The sequence below is a fragment of the Herpailurus yagouaroundi genome, unplaced genomic scaffold (assembly GCF_014898765.1).
Source record: "Herpailurus yagouaroundi ecotype Mexico unplaced genomic scaffold, PumYag 181, whole genome shotgun sequence".
Taxonomy (NCBI): domain Eukaryota; kingdom Metazoa; phylum Chordata; class Mammalia; order Carnivora; family Felidae; genus Herpailurus; species Herpailurus yagouaroundi.
Genome location: NW_024412412.1, coordinates 35,767,240 through 35,792,760, shown reverse-complemented (window position 1 = coordinate 35,792,760; position 25,521 = coordinate 35,767,240). Strand labels below are relative to the sequence as shown.

At 38.1% G+C, this 25,521-nt stretch overlaps 1 protein-coding gene and 1 long non-coding RNA gene across 3 annotated transcripts in view; one reads left to right on the top strand and one right to left on the bottom strand.

Moving 5' to 3' along the window:
* Positions 1-6,023: 6,023 nt before the first annotated feature.
* Positions 6,024-25,345, bottom strand: LOC121039897 (uncharacterized). The gene is made up of 3 exons (XR_005795041.1): positions 25,183-25,345; positions 7,681-7,686; positions 6,024-6,048 (listed from the first exon to the last, which is right to left on the bottom strand). It is a non-coding gene; the product is annotated as an uncharacterized LOC121039897 (long non-coding RNA).
* XPO7 (exportin 7) overlaps positions 11,575-25,521 on the top strand; it is a 40,537-nt gene continuing 26,590 nt past the window's right edge. Inside the window, exons 1-9 of one of the 2 annotated variants that reach the window (XM_040490361.1) lie at positions 11,575-11,656; positions 12,186-12,332; positions 14,378-14,471; positions 15,301-15,467; positions 16,739-16,831; positions 19,513-19,617; positions 21,011-21,176; positions 21,756-21,829; positions 23,497-23,616. In XM_040490361.1, coding sequence (XP_040346295.1) covers positions 11,636-11,656; positions 12,186-12,332; positions 14,378-14,471; positions 15,301-15,467; positions 16,739-16,831; positions 19,513-19,617; positions 21,011-21,176; positions 21,756-21,829; positions 23,497-23,616 — 987 coding nt within the window. In that variant the 5' untranslated portion in view covers positions 11,575-11,635. The remainder of the gene's footprint in view (positions 11,657-12,185; positions 12,333-14,377; positions 14,472-15,300; positions 15,468-16,738; positions 16,832-19,512; positions 19,618-21,010; positions 21,177-21,755; positions 21,830-23,496; positions 23,617-25,521) is intronic. The other variant, XM_040490362.1, reaches the window with a different exon arrangement.

Sequence of the window (25,521 nt, the reverse complement as noted above, 5' to 3'; positions counted from 1 at the left end):
TGAGGTTTGAGAGGTGCCTGGTTGGCAACTCTTGATCTAGGGGGTTGTGTGTTCAGGCACCACATTGGGCATAGAGCCCACTGGGAAAAAAAAAAAAAAGAGGTTTTAGGGAGATGGTAATATAGCAAAAAAGCTAATTTAAAGGTATGTTGTTTTATACTGTAGATTTGGGTTCCCACATGGCTGGGGTGTTGGCCTCCCTTCGTAAGGTGATCTGCTTGGCCTACATAGTCTACTCTCTTAGCCATTTTCATAGCAAAGTACATTGTTTTGGTCTTTCAATACTGTCAGCATGACAGAATCAAGTTCCATAAAAGGCATTTGAGAGACAAACAACTTTATGTATAAAGAAATTGAAGGTGGCAAAAACCAAGTATATTGTTCCTTTTTTTTCTTATCGTAACTCCATTTATAAATCATAGGGTGCAAAATGTTTATGCCTAAAGCCTATTACAGATTTTTTAAATGCTGTGAGTAACCATACAATGCAGTATTAATTTCAAAGCCATCCTTTAATGTTGCACAACTGCGTTTGTTCTTAGAATGTTAGTTTAAAATGATTACATAGCTCTATAGAAAAACTTTCCTAAGTTTAATAGAGAGTTGTTACTTTGTCAGTGGAGGGCTTTTCCAGTTCAGTGTGGATTAAGGTGAAATCTTAGCATAAGAATCCTTACCCAGGTATTCTTAAGGGATCTTAGTGATGTCTTCTTGAAGAAGACGTGTTCCTTGAGCCACTTTGCTTGAATAAGGCCTGGTTGCTTGGATGGACACCACAGTTTTCCTAGGATCTCCCTTCCCCCATCCCTCCAGGGATTTCTTTGATGTCTCTGCAGCTTTGGGAGTTCCCATTTTCTGCATTCCATGCTTACCTTTATATATGGGATTAGTCTTATTTTGATATGAAACACTTTCTTTCCATAGAAGCACCGGTGATAGGTTGTTGGGGCTTACATGTTTGAAATAGCTTTGTTCCACCCTCACCCTTGATTATTTGTTTGGGGTAGGTTTGAGGTTCTGTGTTGATCGTTTCCCTTCGGAATCTTGCAGATGTTGTTCTGTTGGCTTGTTTCTAGTGTTGCTTTTGTGATACGCAGAGTCATCTGATTCCTGATGATTTGTATCTGACCTGGCTTGGGTTTTGTTTTTGTTTTCATTTTTTGACCCACCGACTCGTATCCCCCTCACCCCCTGGGCAGCTTGTAGAATCTTTTCGACCTCAGGTTTCTGAAGCTTCACAGCAATGTGCCTTGGCTTGATTTTCACCTGTGATGCTGGGCATTTGGTAGGCCCTTTCCTTCTGGCAGCTGATGTTCTTCAGTTCTAAGAAGTTAACTTGAATTATTTTGTTGATAATTTTCTCTCCTTTACTATCCACTCCTGTTACTTGGATGTTGGACCTCCAGAACCTGGTCTCTGATTTTATCTGTCTCTCTTATTTTCCATCTCTGTCCTTTTATTCTACTTTCTAAGAGACTTTAACTTAATTTTCCAACCCTCTGATAGAATATTTTCTCTGCTACCATATTTTTAATTTCTGAGATCTCTTTTTATGCTCTTTGAATGTTTCTTTTTTAGAGCATCCTGTTTTTATTCCATAGTTGCAATATATTTTCTTATCTCTTTGGTGAGCTTAATATTTTTTCTACCCCCCACCCCCATCTCTTTTTTTTCTTTTTCTTCAAGTTTCCTTCTCCCTGCACAGCTTCCATTTGTTCTATTGGCTTTTTGTTTGCTTGTTTAGATCACTGGTGTTAAAAGATAAACTGAGGCATCTTAAAACTTGCAAGAGTTTATTTGGGCAAAAATTAGTTCAAATTGAGCAGCATCCAATCTAGAAGACAGAAAGGAGCTCCCAGTTACTGCACAAAATCAAAGACTTCGAGGTAAGAAGGAAGTGGGAACAAGGAAGTCATAGTAGGCCAAAAAAGTGGATTGGTTATTGCAAAGTTACTTTCCTTTAGGGGATGGCAGGGGTCTATCAGGCAGATTACCTGAGTAGTGCTGATCAGATGATTTCCTGATTGACTGGTTTAAAATTCCATTCCTGGGAGAGTCAACCTGTAATTAAGTCTCAGTTTGGTGACATGAGACTTAGCATAAACGACTGCATTTTGGGCCTATTGTCTTGTTTTAAATACTGTCATCCATGTTAAAGGCCTTCTTTAGGTTTTTAGTAATTTTTGATTATTTGCTCATAATCAAGGTTAAGAGACTACAAAGCTAATTGGAAATTCTGAGTGTGGGAGTGAGGCTTGTTTGCTTGAAGCATCACGGGGAGGATCTGACTGTGCCATTTGTTGGGTAATCCCTATATCGTTTAAGTATTGCCTTTCTTGGGGAAAATCTTCCCAATTCCTGCCTAGAGAGTATTGTCTGGATGCTGGCATTTCTGGGTTGAAGAAACCCAGGAGAGGAAGATTCCATAGCATTCTGTGTCCTTGTGGCTGTATAATTGACCTCTTAGCTACATGGTGCCCATATCCTCAGATATGCTTTTGACTGGCTTGCTGTCTTCCATTCCAGAGAGAGAGGGTCAGTCATTTAGAGGCATGGGGTGAGTGAAAGTGTCTGGAATCTAACTTATCAAAAATACTAAGACCCCAGTAGTGTTGTTTTAGTTGGGCTTTGGGATGGAACAAAATTAGATGTGTGGTCAATCTGCCATTTTAACCCAAAGTCCCTTTAGAAGCTTTTAAAAATTAGGCTTAACCATTTATACAAGACATTTTTATGAAGCTCCGATTATGTGCCAGACACTTATGCACACTATCGTCTTTTCCATCAAGTGTGTTCATTACTGCTCATTAACTAAAATCACAATGCATAAATAATATAAAGGCAGTTTCAGCAAACATTTGAGTCAACTGTGCAAGAATTCAAGTTTTATAGACATTAATATGGAAGCTATGTAAATTAAGAAATGTCTCTGTTTGATACAAATGCCTATAACAGTGACAATATAGTTTTCTTTCTATGGGGAAACATGTACTGACTACTACCTAATGTGCCAGAAATACCGTTGGTCCTCATTACTCATGGTGGTTCTATTGTCTGAGTCACCAAGAACACTGAATTCGCAAATATTGGAACATTGCTCCCAGAGGATATACAGTGTTAGGTTTCTGCTGACCTCTGGTCACAATATTTTCATCAGCCAATCAACCTATAACCTCATTTTATTAATGTTTCTAGTTTGTTTTGTTTTTTTCTCTTTCTGTTTAAAGACACCATATTTAATATGTCTGAGTAAGCTTATCTAACATGCATTTTCACACAGCCTTCTTGGGCTTAGGAACATTAGACTGCACTTTAGCACTATGCTTGAGAGCCATTTTAAAGAACAAAATCAAATATGTTACCTATACTTTAATTAAAAATTTTTAAATAATAGGGGCGCCTTGGTAGCTCAGTCAGACTCTTGGTTTTGGCTCAGTTTATGACCTCATAGCTTGCCAGATCAAGCCCCACACCAGGCTGTATGCTGGCAGCGCAGAGCCTGCTTGGAATTCTCTGCCCTTCCCCCTCTTGCATGCTCACGCACTCTCTCACTGTTTCTCAAATAAATAAATAAACATTTCAAAAATTGTAAATAATAAAATACTGTTCTCAAAAGAAAAATAAATGGCAAAAATAAATAACAAAAAGCACAAAACTGTAAAAAGCACATAAAAAGCAAAAAACAAATCACAAAAAGGATGCTGTGTCAAGTGACTCACATTTTTCACAATTCTGTGTATGTCCGTGAATGACCGCAAAATTGCCACAAGTATTGATTTTGGGATTACAAATAAATTTTAGCAAGTGGACAGATTCACAGATAAGGAATCCACAAATCAGCACTTATTGCCAACACCCTAGTTACTCTTACTGGGAAAGGCATTTATGACTCCTCTAGAAGAAATAGTGCAGTTTTTATATGCATTTATGCATGAGCTTTTATTTTTTTAATGTTTATTTATTTTGAAAGAGAGAATGAGCTGGGGGCAGAGAGAGAATCCCATGCATGCTTTGTGCTGTCGGCACAGAGCCAAACACAGCACTCCATCTCATCAACTGTGAGATCATGACCTAAGCCAGAATCAAGAGTCAGACACTTAACTGACTGAGCCACCCAGGCATCCCTGTGCATGTGCTTTTAAAATGTTCTTATTTATTTTTAAGTAATCTCTACACCCAACATGAGGGTTGAACTTACAACCCCAAAATCAAGAGTCACATGCTCTACTGTCTGAGCCAGCCAGGTGCCCCCATTGTTTTTAGTAGCTAGTATAATTGATAATAGCCAGTAATAAACTCAGTCATTAACAGTTAATTTACTGACTTTTACAGCCTTGTGAAGTAAATATTTCTATTTAAAAGAAATGAAAACTAATTTGAAAGATCTGAGTAACTTATTCATACTCCCATAGCTAGTAAATAGCTATGTATAGTAAATAGAGGAGTGGGGTTTTGTCTGGCATCTAAGGTCTTAATCATTACACTGTACTGAACCTCCCCTCCAAAAGGATCCTTGTTCTGCTAGGTCATTGAAGTGGTTTCTGAGTAAAGCTCCCATGCTGTCATGAGAGGGATGTGCAGGAGTGTTACCAGATTGATTTTTTTAAGTGTAATTCTCTCTTTAAGATAATTTGCCCTGTTTTCATGATTAAATTAATTTTAATATTCGCTTACTTTTAAATCTGATTTACTTATATAACTAAAAGAGGAAGAATAGTATATTACAATCACAGAATTTTAGAACTGGGAGTGTCTTTTTAAAATAATAAAATAAAATCCACATATTTTACACATGAGCAGACTGAAGCTTCAGGAGATTAACTTGCCCACACAGTTAATTACGAAGGCCATTATCCAAATTGCTTAAACTCTCAATCTAACTTCTCTAAGTTTTATGTCGTTCCTTGTACTCCAAAGATTGTTTTAACCAGATTCAGCAAAGAGTAATCAGAGTTAAGCCAAAATCAACTGCCATATATGCTCACTACTTTTTAACCTTGACATCCTGTACTGAGCCACTGATATGAGACAAATCTACATTAGAGCAGGGGGAGGAGGCACTCAAAGACACTCAGGCACCTTGGTGAAGGAAAGAGAGCCTGCCTGAGACAAATGTCATCTGATTAGTGACACTTGAAAATGCAGGCCCAGTGTTATCAGATCCTTGAATTTTTCATTGGAAGCTCGAAAAACAGATATTATTATGAAATATTGGCAACTATGTCAAACTTTAAAACCACACTGTAAGACAAAAAGCAAATATGTCCATGGGCCGGTTTGAGGCCACCAGCAGTTTGAGACCTGTACTTAAGAGGATTCAGCTTACACTGCAACTTGCATTCCTGTGCACAGTGAGTGACTATGAGAAGGAACCAAAACCAGAGTTTACTGACAGGCTAAATGAAAATGCTTGAGTCAAGTTTATAAGTCAATAAACCATTAAGTGACCAAGCACAGTTAATCTGTCTGTTTACTTCTTGAAATAGCTTGTTTACATGTGTTTTGGCTGCCTGTTACCCACAGTGCAGAGATCTTCCATGTTTGTTACAAGTTCAAATTGATTAGTATTTTGAGGCTAAGTAGAATTTTGCAGTCTCATATGTTAGCAGACTTGCTGTCCTTATCTAATGCCTGCAAGCCTCTGACGTAGTATTATCGCTTGCTGGAAATTCATATTTTATCTTGTTTCACAGCAGTAGACATTACACAGCATCTGCAACCAAAGTTTTACTCAGTAAAACTTAGTACTTAGTACTCTCTTAGTACTCTCAGACATAGAATGTCCCCCAGATGCATCCAGAAGTCTTAGCTTATTTCTTTCTTTTTTTTTTTTTATTTTTTTTTTTTAACGTTTATTTTTGAGACAGAGACAGAGCATGAACGGGGGGACGGTCAGAGAGAGAGGGAGACACAGAATCCGAAACAGGCTCCAGGCTCTTGAGCGGTCAGCACAGAGCCCGACGCGGGGCTCGAACTCATGGACCGCGAGATCACAACCTGAGCTGAAGTCGGACGCTTAGCCAACTGAGCCACCCAGGCACCCCTTAGCTTATTTATTTCTTGAGAAAATGATGGAAGTTACGGTTCTAAAAGCATGAATTGGTATAAAAGTACAGCATTCTAATCTAAAGTGTAGCCGTCGGTTATGATAAATTTCTGTTCCATTAATATCAGAAAGAAATAGATGAGAGTAAATACCTGGAAAATTATGGGAAAACTGTGGCATTCATTCATCTTTGTTTTAAAGCTACTCATTGAAGTAGAACACACATACAGAAAATTATACAAATTACACAGTTCAGTGGATTTTCTCAAAATGAACGTGCCTGTGTAACCAGAACCCAGATTAAGAAATGAAATATTTATACTATTGTTGATGGACATTTGGCTTTCCATTTAGGAGTGATTACATTTAGTGCTGCCATGAACATTCTTTTACATGGTTTTTTTTGTTTTGTCTGAGGTGAATTTAGCACACATCTCTGTTAATTATATACACAGGAGTAGAATAGCTAGGTCATAGAGTATACATATTTTGAGCTTTAATAGATAGTGGCCAATTTGCCAGTATGTTTGAACTAGTTCAGACTTCACAATTGTGTATGAGTTCTTGTTTCACATCCTAACCAATGCTAGATCTTGGCTCTTCCATTATAAATCATTCTGATGGATGTCTCATGTGGTTTGAATTTACATTTCCTGATAATTGAGATTGAGCACCATTTCTTTTGCTTATTGGCCATTTGGATATTTGTAAAGTGCACTGGCTTTGTAAATTTTTTTCTTTAACTTTTTTTTACATAAAGTTTATTTATTTATTTTGAGAGCAAGAACCAGTGGGGGAGGGGCCGAGGGGGGGGCAGAGAATCCAAAGTGGGTTCTGTGCTGACAGCAGAGAACCCAATGTAGGGCTCGAACTCATGAACCAAACCCTGAAATCATGACCTGGGCTGTAGTCAAATGCTTAACCAACTGAGCCACCCAGACACCCCTCTTTAACTTTTAAAAATAAGTAGTTTGCATATATAAACATTCTCATTCGAGCTAGCTCCTTTCCCTCCATTGACTCCACTGCAATGTATAACATCTTAGAGATCTGCTGATATATGTGTAAAACCAGAATGGCTTTGGCCCACAAGATTGCCTTCTAGATAACTTTATAAACAAGAGGAAACTTTGTGTGGAATTTTTTAGGCCATTTAAACTACCAGCATTTGAACTTACAGCATTTCTTGGTAAGAAAGAGTAAAATAAAAGTAATAAATAGAGACATACTTTTTAAAAATTTCATTTTTGGAATAGCCATTTGCCTTTTTGGTTTTTTTTAGTTGGTTTTATGAATTCTGATGGTAAACAGAATCAGCTGTTAATTAGTAATATGTTCCTAAGTAGAAGAGTTAATTTAGAAAGAATGTAGCTCAAATTTGCCCTTTTAAAAAATATTTATATAGTTGTTGGGGAGGGGGGTGCCTGCTTACAAGTAATACATGGTCATAGTCAAAACTTCAAAAGTTACAGAAATACATAACATAGAAATTGACAGTTTCGCACAATCTCATATTCCAGATCATTGGTTGATTTGTATTCATCCAGATTTCCTTCTGTGAATTTGCTAACATATATCACAAATGATATACCCTACATACAGCTTTGTCACTTGCTTTTTAACCTAACAACTACATGTTACTGCATCTTTAGGAGTTTAAAAGATATCTGTGATAATTGGGTACTCATTATTGATAATAAGAATGACTTATTGAAACGATAAATAATAAATTAGTATATTAATTTTATTAATCTTACTTATAGATGCTTAAAATGGTTCACCTAGCAGTTTCAGTACGCATTTTTTAAAATATTTATTCATTTTTGAGAGCGCGAGCAGGGGAGGGGCAGAGAGAGACAGAGACAACAGAATCCAAAGCAGGCTCCAGGCTCCCAACTGTCAGCCCAGAGCCTGACCTGGGGCTTGAACCGACAAACCGTGAGATCACGACCTGAGCCGAAGACGCTCAACCGACTGAGCCACCCAGGTGCCCTTCAGTATGCATTTTTAATTTACTTAGCACAGTGTTTTCCTAGGACACAGAAAAATTCCAACTAAAGAAGATCTAAATTAATGTAGTTTATGAGCAGTTGAAAGTGGCTTGATTTTTTTTTTCAGCAGCTTTTTAAAATATATTTAAGACATCCTAATCAGAATCCAGATGCTGAATTGGTGAATCTACTGTTTTTTATGAGAAATTCACTGGATTGAGCCTGTACTTCACACTTTGTAATAAAATGGTAGTTTCTCATCATTTCAAGTGGTACTGGTGGCTGTCAGATTAAGAATGTGCTCTGCAGAAAACCTGGAAATCTGACTAGTCATCCAAGGGTTATGTTTGTTTTCTAGTTCAGTACTCAGCACTATTGGGAATGTCATCACATCCTTCCTAAAAGTGAGTTATCCTAGTCTCTGGAAATCTCCAAGTGAATTCTTTTTAAGCAGTGAGGCTTAAATTTAAAAGTATTTACTGTTAGGCTTTATAAAAAGCAATATTTTACAAATTAAATAAGTTCCAAGGTATTCTGCTTTGTATCTGATGTACAGTCTTCACTTTCCTCTAATCTAAAGGAAACTCTTCAGGTAAATCATTGTATTCTGAGCGTTCTAGTCTCAATTGGTTGCACCTTCTTTTGAAATGAGAATAACAGGCACCTGGGTGGCCCAGGCGGGTAAGTGTCCACTCTTGGCTTCAGCTCAGGTCGTGATCTCACAGTTTGTGAGTTCGAACCCCATGTCAGGCTCTACAGTGGTAGTGTGGAGCCTGCTTGGGATTCTCTTTCTCCCTCTCTCTCTGCCCCTCCCCTGCTCATGCTCTCCCTCTCCAAATAAACTTTTAAAAAGTGAGAATAAATGAGCTGCATTTTCTCTGTTCAAGTTTGAAAGGCTATATAAAATAATACTGTTGCTAAATATTAACGAAGATATATTCTTTCAGTACCTTCATCTTAACCATGTGGTCTAGGTTTGGGAGTTTGCCTCGCGTTTCTAGTACTTTGCTAGTGGAAGAACCCTTCCAGTCTTGTGAAGTATTTTACCCATGTTTGCTTTTCTGTTCCAGTGGGACCAGATGGAAGTTTCTTTGCGGATTATACATTTGGCAAACTCAGGAATAGAAAATAGGCATTCTTCTCTGGAGGCTTTTCTGTGACTGAACTGGCGTCATGTAATAGATGTCCTCAGTAAAGCTGGTGGGTGGGAGAAGGTTTAATACAGCTGTTACTGTGCAGAGGGAAAAAATGCTGTGATGTGTTGTTGCTATCCAAAATGTGAAATTTAATAGCTGATCAGATAATTGCAGGATAAATTGTTTTATTCAGGGTCCCAAAAAAGGTGATTCAAAAGACTTAGATTTGCTTTGGAAACATTAGGATCCAAAAGAGCATAAAGATAAATGTCTCATTCTCCTCTCCTTCCATGGGTAAAATGGGTTAGCCCAAATAAAATGACTCTTAACCCTGTGGGTTTTAGATGTTTTCACTAATTGGGAAAACAAAATTGTTTCCCATTTGTTCTTCTGGAGACACAGAAATAGAGCTATAGTTCTTCAAACTGTTTGTGTAAATGGTCAAATTACTTTTTTGGTTTTTAAACAGACTTGTTTCCTGAGCTGAGAACTCATTAACAGACTTACCCTGCAGTATGTTTTTGTCTCCTGAGTTAAAGCAGATCAAAACAAAACAACAACCAAGAAGGCCCACCATAACCTGCATGTAGGTTTTTAGCAATAAGGAACTACCCGTGACAGATGCCTAGCCATTGTCATGTGAACAACTTTGTTATAGTAAACATAAACAAGAGATGCACTGGGGGAGCTACCAGAACTGCTTGATCAGACTTTAAGGAGAGTCATTATACCTTAAACAGCATGACTATTTAGGGAGTATCCTGTTCAGGATTTTGGAAAGCTACAAGTGTGTGGTGGCTGTGGACTTATGAGGCTGCTGATGGTTTCTGTGTTACCTGTTTCTAAAATAAATTTTCCCTTTTTAAATGAATCATTTTATTCTATTTTATTTTTTTTAATGTTTATTTATTTTAGAGCAAGAGATAGAACATGAGTGGGGGAGGGGCAGAGAGAGAGAGAGGGAGACACAGAATCTGAAGCAGGCTCCAGGCTCTAAGCTGTCAGCACAGAGCCTGACATGGGGCTTGAACTCACAGACCACAAGATCATGACCTGAGCCGAAGTCAGATGCCCAACTGATTGAGCCACCCCAGGCGCCCCTAAATGAATCATTTCATGGGGGGGGGGGGGGGGGGCTGAAACAAAATCTTGTGAACTTGGGGATTTAAAATTAAACTGATTTGGGGCACCTGGGTGGTTCAGCCGGTTAAGCATCAGATTCTTGATTTCAGCTCAGGTCATCTTCTCGTGATTCGTGTGATTCGTGTGATTCGTGGGATGGAGCCCCATGTTGGGCTCTGCATTGATGCACTGAGCCTGCTTGGGATTCTCTCTCTCCCTCTCTGCTGTCTCTCAAAAATAAATAAAAATTTAAAATTAAACTAATATATTTGTCAGTAGGGTTGTGGGCCAATATTGCAACCATATTGCTTTCACATGTGTTTATGGACTATATGTAATTAATTAGTCTTATACTTTATTCTTTGTGTTTATAAGCTTGTGAAAAAATCAGGTACTTATGGAGGAAATTCATCGAGATCTGACTTTGCAAGTGCAGTTTTGTCTGTGCTTTTAAGTTCAAAAAGTTATTAAGTGAGACTCCTGGAGGTCAGAGAGGGACAAATTAAATATAAGGCTAATCAGAGTCCCAAGATGTTTTGAAGGGTGGCTGGTTTGTTTTGTTTTGGAGTAGCAGTTGTGTTTGTTGTGCTCTCGGAAGCAAGACCCCTGATCTTAAGAGTGTCAGTACTTGTCTTTCTTGTTTTCTTTAGGTTAATGTTTGAAATTTCTTAATCAGGTTGAGTAAAATAGGTATCCTGCCCTAAGGGCTTTCCTGCTTAGTGGAAAAGCTGTGATTTATAAAGTTAACACCATAATGAAATAAATTGATGGTGAAAAGCCTTGAGCAGATTGCCTGTGTAATAAATTTTAGACTATTTACCCAGGTCAGTTTGTTTATTATTATTATTATTATTATTATTATTATTATTATTATTTCTGTTCTTGTCAGAATTGTCATTTCTAATAGTAGGATCCCTCAAACTCTTTAAACCAAATCTTGCTTGCTATTGTAGAAAATAGGCTCAGATTTCTTCTTAAAGTCCAAACCATTTCTTTAAAGACTAACAGATGTTTGCCCTCCTCTTCAGTCAGTGAGAGGTGACAGTTAAGTGCACTCTTACAGGTTTCTTTCCTCTTTGCTTCTCAACACTTCCACATTCAGTGGAAGTAGACTTGCATCCCTTTGGGTTTTGACTGAAGCACACACCCATCCCCTTCCTGCCTCCCTGGAACTGTTTCAAGATTTGAAGAGAAGGGTTTGTTTGGGGGCGTTTCCCTCGTCTTATCTCCGTCTGAGCATATGCTAGGGTTGAATGTATTTTGACCCTTCCACTTTAAATTTGGAGCTGAAACACAAGTTTAAAGTACAACAGGAGAAGAGAGTCTGCTGAACTTTAAACATGAGGGATCCAGGGAGGAAGGTGCGTACATGCATTCTGAAGCTTTCCCAGAGAGGTTGTCCATCTTTATTTATTCAGACACAGAACTGTAAGCTAATAACTACTAGGCAAAGGGAAAATATTTAAAACTATATAAAGATGTGTGACACATTGTGTGTTTATGTGCTTAATTTTACAGGAATGCCTCTAGTATTGAGTTTTGAAATTGATGGGAGAGCAAGTAAATTCTGAATTTTTATTTGAAAGCCTTTTGGAAAAGCTTAGGAGGATGGGTATTTGCAAGGAAAAATGTATTGTTTGTGATTGATCTTTAAGGCAATGACTAAAAAAGTATAGATAGACATTTTAGGTATTTTATCATTTTGTCTTCTAAAGCATAAAATTTTTAAAAAGCTATAAATAGTTATTATGAGATAAAGGTCACCCAGATTCTCCTCAGAGTTGAAAAGCAAGTCTTTCTCCATTGATTATTACTTATCTTTGTCTAGTGGCTTTGAGGACAGTACATTGTGTGTATAGACTGATTTCTTTCTTGACTGATCTTTTCCAGAGCCTGGCCCAACTCGAGAATCTGTGCAAACAGCTCTATGAGACAACAGACACAACCACTCGACTGCAGGCAGAGAAAGCCTTGGTTGAATTCACCAACAGCCCTGATTGCCTGAGCAAGTGCCAGCTGCTCCTCGAAAGAGGAAGTGTACGTAAGGCTTGAAAAATCCTGTAGGATCAGAAAGGTTGAGGAAAATACATTCTAAGTTTAAGGGTGGACTGGGATAAGTTTTGTTCCTTAATTCTTCTAGGTACCTCTGCCTCCTTAATTTCACCTTTAAAAAGCACCATAGCCAGCTGCCTGGTCGACAACAAAAGGACACACAGCCCCATCAGGAAAATCTCACTGAAATATATCTTGTTCTCTCATTTTTCATCTTGAATCATATTTCTGGGACTTTTTTTTTCCTGTTTCTCACACTTAAGTACCACCTCATATCCTTTACAAAGAAGACAGACCTTTCTTACCCACATAGCCCGTGTCACACAACGTACAAGCTTCCTGGTCACCTCTGTTCTTCCTCCTCTGTACCAGAGCCACTGCTTACTGCCTCAGAGGGGTTGGGGAAAATCTTGACAACGAAAACTACAAGAAGTTACAGTTTTTAAAAAGGGAATCAGAGCTCCTTCCAGCTTAAAAATGGCAGTGTGGTGATCAATATAATACTGTTAATGAGACATAATTTGATTAAGTTAACATTTTAGGCAAGATGGAGATCTTAGGAAGGGAAGGGTAAGAATCCAACCAGGGTATCATGAAAGGGCACTGAGAGTCAGAATCCCGACTAGCAGCAAATATCTGAAGGTTACAGAGACCCGGGTCAGAGGTTGTAGAGTGCTCTGCTCTGCTTCTGCATGTACTGTTTTGTATATTGCTTTCCAGTCACTCAGTTTTAGGATTGACCCACTTAGATTTGTATATTTGTGCTATGGGAGATGCACAACCAGCTCTTACAGGTGACTCCCACTGGGGCCCCACCCTGTCATATCTGACATCGTTAACTCCGGATCCTCATGTTGACAGTCAGTAAGTAAAACAGGCTGGAATAAATTGGTGCAATACTAAACACAATTATAGTGGATGCTTCCTTCTAATCTCTATGGACTTCTTAGAGTGACCTAGCAGATTTATTGGAATTATGTGTGAAAACCATTTAGATGTTATATATTGTATAGTTACATTTATATGCTCTATTCTGCAGTTAGAGTAACCTCTCTTGCGTTATTAGTAATTTGACACACCTGCTGTAATCAGTTAACCCATGTTCAGGGCTGTTGAGTAAAAGTCACATGTCAAGTGATTTTTTTATAGATTTTTTTTTTCTTAAGCATAAAGTTTTTTATAACTGGTGGCATTATGCAGTGCCTATGGATAGCCTGCTGTCTTAAGGACTTTTAGTGTCGTGGGAAATTATCCTTAAACCTTAATTAAATTGTTTTAATAGTTCTGAGTCTGTCACTGTTATATGACACTATTATAATAGAGCCACATGGAAGAATTTGTATATGGCTCCCTTTTATACATTATGATCAGTTAGAATACTCTTGATTCTCCATAAGGTTAAAATTCATAAAATCCACATACGAGAATATGATAATGCTATTCCCTTGCACAGGGCATAATTTTTCTTTCTCATAAATAATTGTTATAAATTTACTTTAAAACTACCATATACATTCTGGAAAGCTGTATCTGATTGCTAGTTATGCTGCTGTGAAGATAAAAGTTTAGGATTAACTGTACAGCTTAATGTAATGACTTCCTCTAATGCTGCTTTCTTTTTTTTTTAACTTTCTAATGGTATACTACAGGAATATTTTGAGTTGAAACTTTTTGAAGCATCATTATAACAAGGCTTTTGACAGAAGATTTCTCAGTTTAAATAAGAGATCTGTCTTCTTAATATCTTTCTGAAGTGACCCCCTCTAAGTGATGCAGAAGTGGCACTGGGTTCAGTTTGATCAGGCCATTCACTTCATACTGCCTTGTTCGTAACTGAAATCAGTTAAGTGAACACGTACTGTGTGTGGGACTCATTTTTCCTGAGGCCCTCTAAAATGCAGAGAAACGAAGAAAATAGCAAAACTGATTAATTTTTCTTGAATCTAAGCATAGATATCCAAATAAAAAGCCTCATGACTGACTAATTCAATAAAATTGAATTCTGAGTCTTTTCCCCCCTCTTTTCACAGTCCTCTTACTCCCAGTTACTGGCAGCTACATGCCTTACAAAGCTTGTATCACGCACAAACAACCCTCTACCATTGGAGCAACGCATAGATATTCGTAAGTAGAGAATTATTGTTTTTTCCTTCAAGAAATTAGTTTGTTTAATGATGTGCTAATAATAGTTAAATTCATGTTGCTTGTTTGATAATGTTCTGAAATTGCTGAGCATAAAAAATATATAGAATCCAGTTTTTTTCCAGAATTAGGGGCCTTATATAATTATTTCTAGATAAGTCTAAGTCCTCCCTTTTGTCATCAGGGGGACAGTCCTGTCCTTTGTCATCAGACTGTTTTGTTCAGCCTTTACTGCCACTAATAACTAAGAAAAAACAATTGTTAAGGATTTTGAATTCTGTGCAGACAAGCTCAGTACATTCAAGCTCAAGTAGATTCAGAATGGCCATACTCCAGGGTCTTCATTGTGACAACTATAAAATCCTGAATTGGAAAGCCTAGTAATCTTAAATTCAAAGGGCCATTTTCTCAGTAGTATTAAGAATTAAGGGGGGCGCCTGGGTGGCGCAGTCGGTTGAGCGTCCGACTTCAGCCAGGTCACGATCTCGCGGTCCGTGAGTTCGAGCCCCGCGTCAGGCTCTGGGCTGATGGCTCGGAGCCTGGAGCCTGTTTCCAATTCTGTGTCTCCCTCTCTCTCTGCCCCTCCCCCGTTCATGCTCTGTCTCTCTCTGTCCCAAAAATAAATAAACGTTGGAAAAAAAAAAATTTAAAAAAAAAAAAAAAAGAATTAAGGGAATACAACAAAAACAAGAGTTACAGGAGGTTTAGGGGAAATAGTCTAAATTTACCATTCCTCAGACATTTCGTATATTTAAAGATGTTTGCCCTTCCCTGGCAGAGCTTGCTTTATGTGACTTTTTTTGTTTTGTAGGGAACTATGTGCTCAACTACCTTGCCACTCGGCCAAAGTTGGCGACTTTTGTGACGCAAGCGCTTATTCAGTTATATGCCAGGATCACAAAACTGGGCTGGTTTGACTGTCAGAAGGATGACTATGTCTTCAGAAATGCAATCACAGACGTCACAAGGTTTTTACAGGTAAGATGTATATATCTGATGTAATAAGAATGTGAGAAGCAGCTTGCATACGCATATGTAATAAACATTACACATTTAAACATTACACAAAGTGGTATTATCTTATACATTCTCTTCTGTGTCTTTTTCACCTTTAATATGCCTTAGCTTTGCATGTTTACATGTCGGCACAGACAAACTTCGTTCCAATCTTAAGATACCATAATTTAGTTAACTAATTTCTTATATAGGTGGGCATTTAGTTTAGTTTTCTATTTTGACTGTTATGTAAACACTTGAATGAATATCCTAGAATATATATACCTGTCATATTTGGAGTAAGTGTGTTTGAAAAGTGAATTCCTAGCCATGGAATTATACAATCAAAGGGCTATGTGCATTTTTGGCTGTCAAAGATACTTCCAAATTATCCTCAAAAAAAGTTGTTTCCTACAGCAATTAAAGAGTGTCTGCCTTTCTCCCGTACCTTCACCCTGGGAGCTCAGCTTTTTAATTTTTCCAATTTAATAGCTAAAAAGAATTAGTATCTCAGCATTTGAGTTATAAATGAGACAAAACAAAATTTTCATTTGTTAATTTACTACCTATTTTTTTCTGTGAACTTCCTGTTTTATATCTTATGTACATTTTAAAAGTCTGGTTCTTTGTCTTTTTCTTATTGTATGTAGTCTCTTTGTAAATTATGTTATGCATTCATTTGTCACTTATCTTAAATGTATTTTGCCAGTTTCTCTTTGTATAATGGGTATGAGGTAATACGAGTATTTTTAAAGTACAAAAGGCCTCAATGTTGATAAAGGCAGATTTAGCAGTCTCCCTGCATGACTGCTAGGTTTTGTGTGCTGCAAAGCAATAGTTTTATGTTATGTTATGTTATGTTATGTTATGTTATGTTATGTTATGTTTATTTACTTTTTCAGAGAAAGAGAGAGACAGAGGCATGAGCAGGGGAGGGGCATAGAGAGGGAGACACAGGATCCCTAGCAGGCTGCAGGCTCTGAGCTGTCAGCACAGAGCCCAGCACGGGGCTTAAACTCAAAAACCATGAGATCGTGACCTGAGCTGAAGTCAGACACTCAACCAACTGAGTCAGCCAGGCGCCCCAGCAAAGCAACAGTTTTAAACTGCAATTCCTTGCTACCTTATCCAGGCAGTTTTGATAGCAACACAGGATTGTGCCATTTCAAAATTGTGAGTGCACTGCCATTACTGAAATCAAGCTGCACATCCCAACTTCTACCTTATGTTTTTGTTTTTGTTTTTGTTTCCAGGATAGTGTTGAATACTGCATCATTGGCGTCACAATTTTATCTCAGCTAACCAATGAAATTAATCAAGTAAGTGCTACAGCCTTCCTCATTGAAGTAAGTGCCATATTTTTTCTCAGTATTGGTGTTTTCTGCTATGTGTGGGATGATCTTTTTTGGCAGTTGTGTGCTTTTGCGGTAAGTGATTAATGCCCTTTGAAACAATAGTTCCATTGGGTTTTCCTCTGTAAGTGCAGCCTTCCTCATTCTTAATGTCCTGGTCCTCTTCTGTCTCCAGAATATTTGATCCTCCCATCAGCTAGCTATCCTTGCTGGAATTAAGGTTCATTGTGAGAGATGGGAGGAACAGTCCTAAGTCAAAATGTTAATGAAACAATTGTTAAATGAGTCCAAAAAAGGGACCACAAAAGTGGAACCAGAATATTTGTGTGCCACTTCTGTATACATTAGTATGTGTTTATAGTCATTTAAAACTCAGTTCCCATGTGCTATTAAAGATTTGTGGGGGGATCTTTTTAGAATGCATAAAACATTGTGCTAAATACCAAATAATTATTTGAGTATCCATTGACGTTATAGATTACTACAGAGGAAACACCAGTGGCTTTCTTTCGCTCTGGCTATTATTTTGGTAGTCATTTACTTTTATATCCGGCTAAAATTTTATAATTATTGAACAGGCCAGTATTAATATTAATTGTGACATCTCACCCTTCGGTTGTCAGCTGTTAATTACATTGGCATCACTGTTGCTCTGGTGCATATTTATGCAGACATTTTTATTAACCCTGAGAAATTTTAACTGTGAGTTAGTACTACTATAAATGCATCAGCTTACAGCCATTTAAAACCTGGAGTCCATATTATATTCTATGTCACATGCGATCCCCACTGTGGTCAATCATTATCAAAATAATAATAGCTTATACTTTTGAGTGATTACTATGTGACAGGCACTCTTCTAAAGACTTCACTTATATTAACTAATTTTATTCTCACAGTAGTCCTGTGAGGTAGGTACTATGGTTGTCCCGTTTTCTATATAAGGAAACTGAAGCACATAAAGGTAAATAATTTGCCTAAGATGTTGCAGTCAGCAAGCAAAAGTATCTGAATTTGAACCCACATAGTCTTATTCCAGAACCGATGTTCTTAACAACTAACTTATTAATGTAACTGCTATTACTTTTGTGGTAATAGTAAAGCATGCATTAACTAAATACAGAGATTGCGGAGTTAATGTTCTCCTTTTTGGGGGTGACTGGGTGGCTCAGTCAGTTAAGCATCCAACTTTGGCTCAGGTCATGATCTCATGGTTCATAGGTTTGAGCCCTGCGTTGGGCTCTGTGCTGACAGCTCAGAGCCTGGAGCCTGCTTTGGCTTCTGTGTCTTCCTCTCTCTCTAATCCTCCCCCACTTGTTCTCTGTCTCTCTCTCAAAAATAAATAATAAACATTAAAAAAATTTTTTTTTAATGTTCTCTTCTTTGAAGCTTAACCCCACAAAATACATTAATGTTAATATTTTTAAAAAAGAAAACTTCAAACTTTTGTCTGTCTTAATGGAAATGTGTGTAATGTACTTAATGTAATTATTCTCTATTATGATCAGCATAACTGATTATACTTGGAATATGGTACATAATCTAGCAATGGAATAATATTCAAGACATTTATGATGACACAGTGACAGTGAAGCTAGAATTGGGGAATATTTTGAACCTCTATAAAATTCAATTTTCTGTTGGGTTTGTGTTTTTTGGGGGGGAGGGGATTGTCAGATTTAAATCAGCATTTTTCTGTTACCATTCGTGTTTGAACTTAGAAATAAAATCAAGGGAGGGGTGCCTGGCTTGTTCAGTAGGAGGAGCATGTGACTCTTGATCTCATGGTCGTGAGTTTGAGCCCCACACTGGGTGTAGAGATTACTTATAGATAAAGCGTTAAAACAAAAAAAAGAGAATCAAAGGGAGTGCTGCATTACTCTTTAATGAGCCCCCTCTTGAATGAGTTGATTGGTCTATAGAAGAGATTTAAGCTTTCAGTAGGTGGTTGGGCTAAAAATTCCCTTGGTAACCTTGAAATCCCTTTGTTCCCTTACTGAAGTGTCTGTGTGTCAGAAATAGAGGGCATACTAAAGAAGCCAGCGATGGAGTCCTTAACCACAGAAACCTTTAAAGTTTGGCTGAAAAGAGAAGAACAGAGGAAAAAAATGAGAGACCAATACAACCATTCAATTTAAGTGCTCACTTCTGGGATAGAGACTACATGTTGAAATAGGTTAGAGAAGGCAGAGAATGTTGTGGGCTATTGTCAGTTATCCTAAGTTCATGGTTGTGAGTTAATTAATGACTGTTGTAGAAATTCTATGGTAACTTTAGCCCTGAGCAGATTGTTTACCAAACCCAAGCCTTGCCACTGTCTGTTTCTGAGACTAAGCCACAATACAACATGCTAGTAATTATTAGCAATATCTGCCAGCAGTTTGTTAAATTTTACCCTCATGTGCAGAGGAAATTAAAACTTTGGAGTGGAGATACTCATCTCTCTTTCCGTCTTCCATCTGTAAGCAATAGACAGATCCTGGCTAGCTGTTAGCCGCTTATTGTCCTTTGCATCCTCTTACTATACATAAGTTAATGGTGATTTAAACATTAAAAATGTATTTTGTATATACAAGTTGGTTTTATTGGAAATCCTAGTTTATTTGAAGTCTGCATGAAAGTTTTTTTTCTTTGCAATTAATTCTAAAACTTGGATTGGTTTATTTTTTGCACAGGCAGACACCACCCATCCTTTAACCAAGCACAGAAAAATAGCCTCTTCTTTCCGAGATTCATCGTTATTTGATATCTTCACACTTTCCTGCAATTTACTAAAACAGGTAAGATTGTAGGTTGGGTCCTCCTTCCCAGGCCTCTTTGAAAGGATGAGAATGAGTGGGGACCTGTTAGGGGTCAGCTCCAAGCCAACCCCTTGAGAGTTGGTGCAGCCCTTTAACCATCACCATCTCTCCTACAACACCTGCCTCTGAGATGCAGAAGAAAGTGGCACGCTGACCACTGACATTAGGAAAAGGATTGGAATTGCCCTATTTCAGAGCTGTTCCCCTAAGCAAAGCACAGTAAATGAACACATATCCCAAGGAATCTAGTATAGCACAGAATTTGGGACTTGCTGTTGGCTTTTTTTATACGCACATAAAATCTTCCTTCATGGAGTAAAGGCATGTTAGCTTTATGGTGTTTGGATTCTTAGTGCTCTGAAAGTAGGTTCAGGCTGCATTGTTAGCATACTGAAACAGGCCAGCTCCCCTGCCCCCTGCTGAGTTACAGGCAGCAAATAAACAAGCAACATCTGTAAGGAAAAGTAGATTTTGAATTTTTAACATCCATTTAGATTTCATATCCTGAAGGGGTAGACAGTTATCATATAAGGAAATTACCTGTTTTAAAGCAGAAAATTGGTGTTGTGGTTCATTTGTGGATAGAGTTGAACTAAGAAAACAATGCTCACCTATGAGTTCTACACATTTGTAACAATGTGTAAGGAAGCTTCTCTCTGTAGAAAGCTAAATGGGATTAGCCTCTGGCTGTTTGTTTTTGTTTTGTTGTGGGGGGTTTTGGGGAGTTGGGTTTTTGTTTTTGTTTTGTTTTTGTTTTTAGTCTCTTTTTCCATTATGTCTCAACTTTTAGAAGCAAGTTTGGATTCTTTCTCTTGCTCCATTTAATGATGTTCATCTTCCTCAATTACTTCATTCTACCTCAGAATTCCCAAACATTCCTCAGGTTGGGCAAGCTGCCTGGCAAAAGCTGTTGTACCCCCTGGAGGGGAAAAGCTGAGGGGAAAAGCTTTGGAGAAAACTGAGGATTGACTCCTCCCCACTGATACTGTCAAAAACAGTTAGCCAGCCCGTCACTGAGTTCACAGACGCTATCTAGAAATTATTAGGATCTCATAGCAAATGGAACAACCACACATCCCATATTGCTTCAGAATCCCTTGTGGTCACTGTGTCTACAACATGTAAAGGATAAGTGTCCAAAGAGGGATGTCTTTAAATACCAGTTTCATGTTTTTATGGTAAATAAGGATCTAGGATTTTCATAGTGACGTTAAGGTGATGGAAGTACAGTGTCTTTTGCAGGGGAAAACTTGCTTTATTGAGTTGAAATACTGCCCTCCTTATCTGGCTTAACAGCTTTCTCAGGAGTCTGGCAGCAAGCTGGGAAGAGAGGAGTGATTGTTTGGGGCTCATTATGTGGTCACTTTTACAGGCTTCAGGAAAGAATCTAAACTTGAATGATGAAAGTCAGCATGGCTTGCTCATGCAACTGCTCAAACTCACTCATAACTGCCTAAACTTTGATTTCATCGGCACTTCTACTGACGAGTCCTCAGATGACCTGTGCACAGTACAGATCCCCACCAGCTGGAGATCAGGTAACAGAATTTTACCACCTGGGACAGACTGCTGCTGCTCAGACCTGCACAGCGTCTGTGGGATGACAACCCTTTGCTTGTCGTTAGAGACGATTTAGAAGGTCAGCATCTGCCTTGATAAAGTGAGGAAGAGGTTGTTGGAGGAATCTTACAGATCCCTCAGCCTCAGAGCCTTTTTTTAGTTACTGGGTTACTAACGAATGTAACTTTGACCTTCCTACATTAATCACCTAGAGACCTCTGTGATCTTACTCATTTGACATAATTTCTAGCTTTAAAAATGAAATAAAAGAACTTGTTCTTATTCTGTGTTCTTTAGGATAAAACTTGAACACAGTCCTGATTGGTTTAAGTTCTCTGAGAGTCAGAAAAATGAATCTGTCTCTTAGAGGAGCTAAAACCTAGTTCTCTAAAAACAACAGCGAGGGAAACAAAAAGCCCCTCTTACCTTGTCACTTTGAAAGGAGGTAAACACTGGGAGATAGGAAAGCAGGGAGATGTCCACTGATACATAGTCCCATGTGTACCACTGGCAATGAGCAGACATACTCAGTAACGCACTCCTTTGTCTTTTTCCAGCATTCTTAGATTCTTCAACTCTGCAGCTGTTTTTTGACCTGTATCATTCCATCCCTCCTTCATTTTCACCTCTGGTGAGTCAGGACCACAGTTTCTAAAACAAACCTACTTCTAGAAAGTAGCAATGGTGAATGAGCCTTATGCTTGTTCATTTTGTTGTATAAAATCCTAGAAGCAAGGCATAGAAATAGTGGGGGTAGTTATCTAGCCTTTTGTGGTAAAGCTTGTACCCTAAAGGTTCTTGCAGTAAAGTCTTAACTTAATTCTCTCTAAATTATTCCTGTCTAATGACAAATTGCTGCAGATGTCAAGCTCTTTTGGTCTCATCTTGAATCTGACTTTATACTACACCTCAAATCACAGGCTGGAGTGGGAGGGTTCACCTTGTATTGTCTAAATGAAGATGATCCTGCCCAAGAAAAGTTTTTAAAATCCTCAGGCACATGTTACATAGGTGATAAATGGAAGCTGTAAGGGGAAGACAAATTTGTATACTATCCTGGACAACATTTGAGGGCTCTTGGAAGTAATGCATTTCTTCTTTAAAGCAGAATAATTACCCTCCTCAAATCTCAAAATTATCCAGGTCCTAAGAGATACTGGTCTCGTATTTCAAATTGTTTGGTGTAAAATGCTACTGTACGAAACACAAATAAAACAGGAAAGTAATGGATGTTTTGCATAGTTTTTCTACAGTAGACTGTTTTCCTGATTATTATGGTACTTTTCCAAATGTAGACCTTTGCTTTAGTAGAAACATGAATACATTGCTGTTTGTATCTTTATGTTTACTTCAGGAAAAGGTAGCTCACTCAAGAGGGGTAGTTAGTGAAAGGACTATTTGTAAAGATATGTGGGCAACGTTAAGGGAATCCAACAAGGGGTGGTGAGGTGCCATACACCCTTAAGGGAGTGCAATAGTGGGGAGCCCTTGGGGGCAAGAGAAGGAAACCCTGGAAAGAGCTGAAGCTGTGGCTTAGGGGAGGGCTGGACAGCAGAAGTAGGGACACTGCCAATCATGGCCCAGCCAGGAGTTGAGAGGGGGTGCCTCTCTCTTCCTGCCCTTAATCTCCTGCTAGAACTTTCCAGTGGTTGAGGCCTACTAGAGGCAAGAGGGCAGTGGAGCTTGGCTCTGCTTAGTTAACAGAAGGCAGCTTCTGAAGGAGTAGAGCAGTGTGGAGAAGGATAGAAGATATAGATCTGGAGGGGCAAACAGTGTAAATATCTAACATAGTGGGGAAAGAGAAGTGTTTTCAGTATAAAGCCTGGGTTTTTTTAGGACACAGATATAACTTGGTTATTTCATTATAGCACTACATAGCAAAGCCTGATGAGCCAAAAGTCTTCATGAAACAGAGAAAACCAAATCTAAAACTTTACTTAAACTATGAATTGAATGATATTTTAAAACCTTAAATACATATCTTAACAAGAATCAAAGAAGCCGGTAGGTGGTCAAAGAATAATACCTAAGTGAATTTCTAAACTCTGGATTTAACTAGTTGTTATGGTAACTTGGATCTAATGGGGTTTTTTTTCTTGTAATAAAGCTGTTTCCAATATCCTAAGTTGCATCTTCCTCAACTTTTTCTACATCATTGAAATGGTAGCAGGGGTTGAAAGAAAAGAATTAATGGCATATGTAAGAAGAATATTATAGGAGGGGAAGGAGGGAAAAGATAATATGGAATAGCCATATCATCTTTTTAATCAATTGTGTTTGGATTGCATCTGCTTTTAGGTATTATCCTGCTTAGTACAGATTGCCTCAGTCAGAAGATCCCTGTTTAATAATGCAGAGAGGGCCAAGTTTCTCTCTCATCTTGTTGATGGTGTTAAACGAATACTGGAAAACCCACAGGTAAGATTTTTGAGAATTTATTTTTATTTGAATAAATACATACATATATATGCTGTTGTGGGGGTGGGGGTGATTAGTATATGCCTATCTGTTAGGAGTCAGAAGGAAATCCATCTAGAGGCCACACTTAGCAGAAATCCTAGAGAGCAGTTGGGTGTGTCATTCTTCAGAAGGTTTAAGTGAATCTGTATCTGTAGGCAGTTTCTTGATCCCAAACGAGGGATTTGTATGCTCTCGCTTCAAGAATGCAGGACTTATACAGGAAAAATAGGGAGAGAGCTAGTCATTTTCCCTCAAGAAATGTGGTTTTTGTTTTTGTTTCTTTTTTTTTTTTAATATACATTATTTACCTAAGTGTATAGGGCTGCTTTTAGGTGGGAAGAGAGATAAAGTGCTTTTTCTAATATATACATTCTGTAACTCGATTGCCCTTTTTGTCTTTTTCAGTCCCAGAGATTCAGCCAACACCTACTTTTCTTAAAGTACCACTTCTCTATACTAGGAAATACCATACAAGCATTTCATTTTTAAATATACTTAGTCCTGTCCCTCTGTTTAAAAAAATAAAAAAAAATTTTTTTTTGAAGTTGAAGTATAGTTGTCTCAGAATGTTACATTAGTTTCAGATGTACAACATAGTGAAACAACTCTTTATGTTATGGTATTCTTACCTCAAGTGTAGCTACCATCTGTCACCACACAACACTACTACAATACCGTTGATTATATTCCCTGTGCTGTACCCTTTTATCCCTGTGACTTATTGACTCCATAGCTAGGAGTCTGTATTCCCACTCCCCCTTCACCCATTTTTGGTCATCCCCACAAACCTTCCCCTTTGGCAACCATCAGTTTGTTCTCTGTATGTATAGGTCTGTCTCTGCTTTTTTTTGTCTGTTCATTTGTTTTGTTTTTTAGATTCCACATATAAATGAAATCATATGGTATTTGTCTTTCTCTGTCTGCCTCTCTGTATATATGCACACACATACACACACACACACCACTTTTCTTTATCCATTCATCTGTCAGTGGACACTTACGTTGCTTCCATGTCTTGGTTATTGTGTTGTATATGCTGCAGTACACATAGGGGTACATATATCTTTTCAGGTTAGTGTTTTTGTTTTCTTTGAGTAAATAAATACCCAGTAGTGGAATTACTATATCATATGGTATTTCTGTTTTTACTTTTTTGAGGAACCTCCATACTGTTTTCCACAGTGACTGCACCAATTTACATTCCTCCCAACAGTGCATGGGAGTTTGTTCTTCACCATATCCTCACCACCATTTGTTATTTTTTGTCTTTTTGGGTCAAGATTTTTTGTTTGGTTTAAAGTAAGCTCTACAGGGCGCCTGGGTGGCTTGGTCGGTTAATCGTCCGACTTCGGCTCAGGTCATGATCTCACGGTCCGTGAGTTCGAGCCCCATGTCGGGCTCTGTGCTGACAGCTCAGAGCCTGGAGCCTGTTTCAGATTCTGTGTCTTCCTCTCTCTCTGCTCCTCCCCTGTTCATGCTCTGTCTCTCTCTGTCTCAAAAATAAATAAACGTTAAAAAAAAAACATTTTAAGTAAGCTCTACACCCATTGTGGGGTTTGAACTCATAACTCTGAGATCAGGAGTAGCATGCTCTAATGACTTAGCCAGCCACGTGCCCCAGTATTTCTTGTCTTTTTTTAACTAGCTATTCTGACAAGTGTAAAGTGGTAGTATCTCATTGTGGTTTTGAGGATTAATGATATTGAGCATCTTTTCATGTGTCTGTTGGACATCTACATGTCTTCAGAAAAATGTCTATTCAGATCCTCTGCCCATTTTCTAATCAGGTTGTTTTTTGGTGTTGAGTTGTAGGAGTTCTTTATATATATTGGATGTTAACTCTGTATTTATATCATTTGCAAA